The sequence below is a fragment of the Bos grunniens genome, chromosome 9 (assembly GCF_055505025.1).
Source record: "Bos grunniens cultivar Pamir isolate PY7600 chromosome 9, Bosgru_T2T1.0, whole genome shotgun sequence".
NCBI lineage: Eukaryota > Metazoa > Chordata > Mammalia > Artiodactyla > Bovidae > Bos > Bos grunniens.
The window spans coordinates 35,067,924-35,075,979 of NC_141173.1; the positions used below are offsets into that span (position 1 = coordinate 35,067,924).

Consider the following 8,056-nt stretch of genomic DNA (forward strand, 5'->3'; position numbering starts at 1 on the left):
ACTTCTAGAATTTAGTGGAAAGAAACTTTCCTGGTGTCAGTATAGGAACAACTATTCTTTCTGATAATACAAAGTTTTAACCTCATACACTCTGATTTTGATAACTGAAAATCTTACTAGAGTATTTATTCTAATTTCTGTATATTATTCTATCAGAGTATATTTCCTGAAAACTAATAAAATAACTCGGATCATGGTATAAAATGTTACTTTAACTAGTGTATCCCAATACAAAAAAACTTCAAAGAGTCTCAGAGCCATGGGATTTGGAGCTGGAGAAGATGCCAAAGAACAAAGTGGAGGTGGCCTTCCATAATGTGTTGTTGTTCAGTCGCTCAGTCATGTCTGACTCTTTGTGACCCCATGGACTACAGCATACCAGGCTCCCCTGTCCTTCACCGTCTCCTGGAGCTTGCTCAAACTCATGTCCATTGAGGGGGTGATGCCATCCAACCATCTCGTCCCCTTCTCCTCCTGCCTTCAATCTTTCCCAGTATCAGGGTCTTTTCTAATGAGTCAGCTCTTCGCATCAGGTGCCCAAAGTATCAGAGCTTCAGCATCAGTCCTTCCAATGAATATTCAGGATTGATTTCCTTTAGGATTGACTGGTTTGATCTCCTTGCAGCCCAAGGGACCCTCAAGAGTCTTCTCCAGCACCACAGTTCGAAAGCATCAATTCCATAATTACACAGCTCATTTATATCAGAGCAGACCAAGACCCTACTTCCAAACTTACTTCCATTTTTTAAAGATCCCTCTTGTCATGTCACATCAGAATTGTATACAGAATTAGATAAGTGGAATAACTTTTCTCGGCCACTTGAAAAAATCAGTACACTAACATTTTTTTAAAAGTAGAATGCCAGTGAATGTCTAGAGAGGAAAGCTCAGAAGCAAACTTGGTGATATTTTCCTTTCAATAGAAACAACCTAAGCTACTAGCGCTCTAGAAGATTGTACACTTATTCACCTGTATATGTATAAACATCTTATTAGACTTAGAAAGGATCTCAAGAATTCATTTGGTTCAGTTCCTTCCCTTCCAGCAGATAAGGTATCACTATCCCAATCTACAGATGCAACAGTTGAATTCCAGAGAGACTAACCAATTTTCTCAGTAAGTGATGGAGAGGGAGGAACAGGTCTCCTGTCCTGGCAAACTACTATAATATGTATCTCTTATTGGTTAAAAAAAAATAGTCTTCTTAATATTCATCTTTATTGTTTCTATTAAATTTGAAAGACCCATAATTTCACACGAAATGGACTCTTCCATGATTATAAGATTACCAGGTAAGCGACTGCATTTTAGATGGTCAGATTCTCTGGTCTCCTTGAAAATGAATCTTGAAAGTCACCTTGACTACTGGAAGTTGGTCCATTGCCCAGTAAGTAGCCATTATTTTGCTTAAAAGATAAAGAAAAACCCTCACTTTGCTTATTTTGACCAATGAACCAGTTGTTCAAGTGAATGTGGCAAAAATCAGACATGAGACTATATATATATCAGAAATAATGAAGATAAAATAGAAAACTGTCAAATATTAGAAGTGAAAATTTAGGTAGGTCTTCCCTTTTAGAGTTTAGGTAATAGATATACAAATATAGCTTACAGCCTTCCTTCCTAAAATGGGTTTTGAGTACAAAGGTGTGATAACAAAAAGACATAGATGCTGTCCTGGTAGTGGAACACAGGGGGAACTTTCTAGAATAAACTTTCTATATCATAGCTGTAAAAATGTTTCCACTATGGAGATGCCACAAATAACATTTATAACACCAGTGAGGATACAGTATGTGTCCATCTTTCCTTGGGCATGGCAAGATGACTCAAGACCTTCTTGCCTGGGCTTCCCCCCTACATGGTAACAATTTATAAAGGTTTTTTTTTTTTTAATCTTGATTCCCAAAAGATCAGATATTTAAGCTTGAGGAAAGAGGAAGAAGCAGTGAAAAGTCGCTGGGGATTATACAGAGGGAGAAAATTTTAAAAACAAAACTTAGAAATGGCGAAAATAATGATAAAAGACAAGCAATGCAAAGAGGAAGGGCAAAAATAACATTTATGAGCACTTATTTTATGAAAGGCACTGTGCTGAGTACTTAGCTTGTATTATCATATTTAATTGTCATATGTGTCCTCACAAATCTCAGAAGTAGCTGCTATCTGAATGCAGATACAAAATAGCTCTCGAAGATATTCATTTTTGCACAGCTACTAAGTAACAAAACTAGGATCCAAATTTTGATATGACTACAATTTTCATATTTGTAAAAAAAAAAATCAGGCCAATATATGTACGACAAGACCATCAGTGAAATTTCAAAACGAGAAATTGTTACCATGATCAGATAAATTGATTTCGGAAATAGCATTTCAGATGAACTGACATAAACAAATATCAGAAGAGAGAGAAAAAGATGAAGGGATTACATGGAAACTTTGTCCTTATAAAAATAAAATATTTGAATTGTGCAAGGTGCTATGATTAAGGTTTTAATTCAATACTTCCTGATCTGCCTTCCTCATTATCTTCATCCACCCTGCCTCCAAGGAAGCTGTAGTTACCTTGCACGTCATTACCCATGCAGAGAAAGCTGGGGACTGACATCTCTCTCCAGTCCTGACATGAAGGAATATGGATGTGTCTGACATCTTCATTTCCGGGAATGACGCCAAATAGCTTCTTTATACGCTGCAAGATGAGGAGCCGGGAATGCTGTGCTGCGGCTTGTTCAAAGAGCTCCCTCTCATTGTGGAGGTGGTTAGTAAAGTAGCAGTGCTGCAGGGAGGTGAGGGGTGAGCAGCACCTCGCCAAAGAGTAGGAGACTAGGGCGGTGATGGTTGCCAAGGTGATCAGAATCCAGCCCAGCATCTTCACATAATCATTCAAAAGAAAAACAGAAAGCATCAATATATTAAATATTCAAGAAACAGCCATGATGGGAGGGATCCCCACAAATCTGAGAACTAAAATATGGGTAAGAAATTTGCTTTTCTAGTCTTTAGCATATTGACAGGTGCTATTCATTTGATCCTGGGTGCAGGTGTGACACAGGATATAGGCCCAACCATTTTCAACTTGGCTTTGGGATTACCAAGGATTTTTGGATTGGGGAAATTTCCAAAGATTTTTAAGTGGGTTCTAGATACTGTCCTGGAAGTGGCAAACATTATAACCTGCCTATTATCTTTGCATAAGGGACATAAACCACATTTTTCATTTTAGTTTAAGCATCAGGTGTAGGCTCATACATTTCTTTGGACACTTAATAAATATTTAATAATGATAGTGATGAAAATTATGATATAATAGATAATGGTAGTTTTATAAGCTACCAAGCTCAATGATGTGCCAGCAAGTATTCACTGACATTTCTTCCCAAATGACTATTTCCTTTTATTTTTTTGTGACTGAAGAAAGTTAATGAGCAGACTCTCATGCCCTTAAATGTGCACCACCTATTGTTTTCCTTTTCATCTTCCTCTCCCTTCAAATAATCTTTTGCTGGCCAGTTTTATGGTTGGTTTTTGAAATATACTTCGAAAGGAAAGTCAACTAGATTTTATTTGCAACTATTTAGTTTCCACTTTTAAAGACTGACAAATAACAAATAATCCTTTTTTTTTTCTTTTCATTATTCTTTTTTCAATATTTAGTGGTTGTTATGTAGAGTGAGACAGATGGGCTGCACACATTTAGGGAAACCACCAGTATGCAGCCAGAATCTAAATGGAGAAGGTCTGTTCCACAGCTTGTGATTCACCAACAGGCCTGGAATCACCAGTGTGTGCACAGCAAGATAGCTTCACTCTAGACAGGCTGAAGCCTACAAAGTGATACTCATCATGTCATGATTTAACTTATTAGAGGCCAGCATGGTTGAGGAAAAGTCATCGCAGATGCCCATTAATTCATCAGCTATCATTTACTGAGCCCGAGGTTGACATCCCACCATCTGTTGTACATACTGCTTGGTTCCTGGGACACAGATCCAGATAATTTTAGATATATTCTCTCTTTCCAAATCTTTAAGCCTAAAGAAGGAGTCAAAATATAAAGCCAAAAAAATACAGTAAAATAGGATAGTTTTGTTAGGCGTAAACACAAAGCCCAAGGAAGGACAATGAAGACACATGAACTTGTTTAAAGGAGAAGAGTGTCAGGGAGCACTTCCCAGGAGAGATGGTGAGGCTCAAACTTAATTTATTAAAGACAAGTTCACCAGATGCAAGAGGTTGAGGAGAATTCCAATTAGGGAAGAAGTCAGAAGAAGAAGCATGTGAAGAGTTGGGAAAACCCCAAGAAGTTGAATTCACAAGGTCATAGGAATCATATGGGGAAATGGTCAGGGGCCACATATTGAAGGATATTGTATGTCAGGCCAAGAATCTGGATTTGTGCTTAGGCTGGTAGAAAATCACTGAAGGACTTTATATGGGTGACAGTGCATGGAGCAGGGGTAGAGGGAGGGTTCATCATTCAATTTGCAGTTAGATGATTTGGGCATGGGTATAGAAGGTATCGAAATGGGATGAAATAAATGTCCAGAAGGTACAGGCAGAGACAGGATTTAAGCTTAATTTGATCTGGTGGTCAACCCAGAATTATCTGACAGAAAGATAGTACATATTCCTCAAATGAGATTGGAGTATGAGGTGACTGTAGAAGGTGGGAGGGCAAATAGAAACAGCCCCTGGTCTTTGGCTAGCTTGATAAGCCATTTATTAGCTCTATAAACTTATGAAAGTTATCAACTCTTTGAGTTTCAGTTTCCTCACCCGTAAAATAAGGTTGATTATACCTACCTCTTAGGATTATGAAGATTAGAATTAAGATATAACGTATTTGTACACTATAGGATAAGCATCTCAATAAATATTAGTGGTCAATAAATATCATTTAGTTGTGTCCAACTCTGCGACTCCATGGACTGTAGCCCACCAGGCTCCTCTGTACAAGGAATACCCCAGGCAAGAATACTGGAGTGGGTTGCCATTCCCTTTTCCAGGGGATATTCCCAACCCAGGGATTGAACCCTGCTCTCCTGCATTGCAGGCAGGTTCTTTACTGTCTGAGCCACCAGGGAAAACCAAATATTGGTGGTGTTGTCACTAAATCAAAAAATCCACTTGCTCATGGTACTCAGAGTTATAAAACTGTCTTTTCACAGAAGTCTGTGTATCATGAGACAAGATGTTTTATTTTGACCTTAAGAACATCTCACCATTGTGTATTAAACCTTAGTTTTTTAAAGCAAGAACATTTTTTAAAGTCAAAATTGTCCCACTGATTTTTTCACTTTTCACAGCTCCTCTGCTTGACATTTAAGGCCAGTATAAATAGGTTCAGACAAATCCTTTCTTAATAAGATTTCTAATTTTGTTTCAACTGGTCCATATGTAACACTTCAATATTGTTGTGTTGACATTAATTTTTTCAACTAAATATCATCAGCACTTTTAAATTTTAATAACTGAAAAGTGATGGGTCAAGAGAGGCCTTTGCAATAAGTAGTTTAGAAATTAATGTGTTTTTCTCAATATTCAATAATAACCTATATGGGAAAATAATCTGAAAAATAATAAAAGCATAGATAGATGGGTATGTATAACTGAATCACTTTGTTGTATACTTGAAACTAACACAACATTGTAAATCAACTATGCTGCAATATAAAATAAAAAGTAAATTAAAAAACATGAATCTGTCCTTACGGCATTGCAGTGATTTGAAATACGTTTTTCTCCCAAATCCCTGGGAGAAATCAGGGATGAACACCAATGATTCTTTCTGTACTGACAAAAATGTACTTTTACATCTTTAGATTCAACATATAAACCTAGTAGGTTTAGGCCTTCCCGTCACTTGACTCCACTCCCTCCCACAAACCTATCTAATGACACGAAATTTAGAACTATCATCAGTGTTTATTTTTCATTATAATTAAGCCTCCTGTAATTTTAGATGTGATTTAAATATATAAGAATGCATATTGAAGAATATACATGCAGAAAGATGGGATTTAGTAATAATATTTTTAATAACAATATCTAAAATTCCTTGTTGAAGAAAAGTTATGACCAACCTAGACAGCATATTAAAAAGCATAGACATTATTTTGCCAACAAAGGTCCATCTAGTCAAAGCTATGGTTTTTCCAGTAGTCATGTATGGATGTGAGAGTTGGACCATAATGAAAGCCGAATGCCAAAGAACTAATGCTTTTGAACTGTGGTATTGATGAAGACTGTTGAGAGTCCCTTGGACTGCAAGGAGATCAACCAGCCCATCCTAAAGGAAATCAGTCCTGAATATTCATTGGAAGGACTGATGCTGAAGCTGAAACTCCAATAGTTTGGCCACCTGATGCGAAGAACTGACTCACTGGAGAAGACCCTGATACTGGGAAAGACTGAAGGCAGGAGGAGAAGGGGATGACAGAGGATGAGATGGTTGGATGGCGTCCCTGACTCAATGGACACGAGTTTGAGCAATCTCTGGGCGTTGGTGATAGACAGGAAAGCCTGGCATGCTGCAGTCCATGGGGTCAAAAAGAGACACAAGTGAGCAACTTAACTGAAAATTCCTTGTTTTTAATATATAATAGATTCTGAACACAGTACTGAGTGCTTTAGATGCATTAACTTGTTTATTACTCACTCCAACCCTATATGACAGATCATATTAACAATATCTCCATTTTACAGCTGAGAAAAGTGAAGCATGGATAAGTTAGATAACTTGCTTAAGGTTTTGCAGGTTAATACATGGTAAAGCAAGCCTCAAATGCAGGTCTGCTCACTCCAAAGCCCAACATCCTAACCATATTTATGCAGCTGCTCAGTAGAAATCTAACTGATGAGTGGCATCCAGTTTGTGTTCTATAATCAGACAATATGAGAAGCAGCAGGAATGGAAAATGTTTCCAGTGATTGTAGTTAACATGAGATTGCTGTTGTTCAGTGGCTAAGTTCTATTCAGTTCTTTTGAGACCCCATGGATTACAGCCTGCCGGGCTCCTCTGTTCTTGGGACTTCCCAGGCAACAACTGGAGTGGGCTGCCATTTCTTCCTCCAGGGGATCTTCCCTACCCAGGGATCAAACACGCATCTCCTGCACTGCAGGCAGATTCTTTACCATAGAGCCACCAGGGACGTGCCAGTTAATACGGGATAGCAGAGCTGAAAATAAAAAGCAAGAACTTACCTGTGACTGGTATCTGTGTAGAAGAGCTACTTCGTCTCTGACCAGGATCATATTGGGTGGAACTGGTCTGCAGCATGGAAACCTGGCTAGGATCTCTTGCTGTTCGCCGGTACTAATATTGTCAAACGCTCGGTAATGGTCCACAGATGCGAATTCACTTGCCGCACATTCGTAGTACGTGCCTGTCAGCAGGGTCACTGCCAGCCACGTTAATGGAGCAACAAGTGCCCTTCCGGTGATGCTGAAGAAGTGAAGGCAAGCCAGCTTGCGCTCCAGGAGGCTGATTCTCCGGAGCTGAGGGACACAGCTGCAGCAGTATTCACTGGTGATTGTCCACGTCTGGCTTCTCAGAGCAAAGCCGGCAACCAGAAGGATTAAGGCAGGAATGATCAGAAAAGCAGAACCATAGTAGAAATTTTTCCCAACCTGACAGGGACAACTGAATGTGAAAGAGGAGAAGAGTTGTTGCCCACCGATAGTCAAAGCAGCAATTAAAGTGTTGATAAATGTTCCACTTCTCTGCAGAGAAGACACAATGTCCCCGAGAGCTGGGCTCATCTTGAGAAGCTCCTTCACAAATCAGCTCGTAGCCCTTTCTGATCATTAGACTCCACCAGCTATTTTATGGGATCTTACTGGTTTAACTGGTTGTGTCAGGTGACCCAACATCCTTACATGTTTAAAGGATTCTAGCATCTTTCCTTGTGTACTTTGTGAATCCTGAGCTAATAAATGAACTTCAGAGTACAGCCGGAGGGACCTGAGGGAGAGATTCATCTGGCTTGAGTAACAGGGGAAACTTCTTCAGTATAGTAAAGTAAAGTAAAGTAAAGTAAGGTCGCTCA

General features: G+C 38.9%; 1 protein-coding gene across 1 annotated transcript; it reads right to left on the minus strand.

The window, feature by feature from the left end:
- Window positions 1-2,489: 2,489 nt before the first annotated feature.
- CALHM4 (calcium homeostasis modulator family member 4) lies at window positions 2,490-7,784 on the minus strand. The gene is made up of 2 exons (XM_086317181.1): window positions 7,212-7,784; window positions 2,490-2,876 (listed from the first exon to the last, which is right to left on the minus strand). The coding sequence occupies exons 1-2, from the start codon at window positions 7,767-7,769 to the stop codon at window positions 2,490-2,492; spliced, it is 945 nt and encodes a 314-aa protein (XP_086173307.1). The 5' UTR covers window positions 7,770-7,784.
- Between the last annotated feature and the right edge of the window lie 272 nt (window positions 7,785-8,056).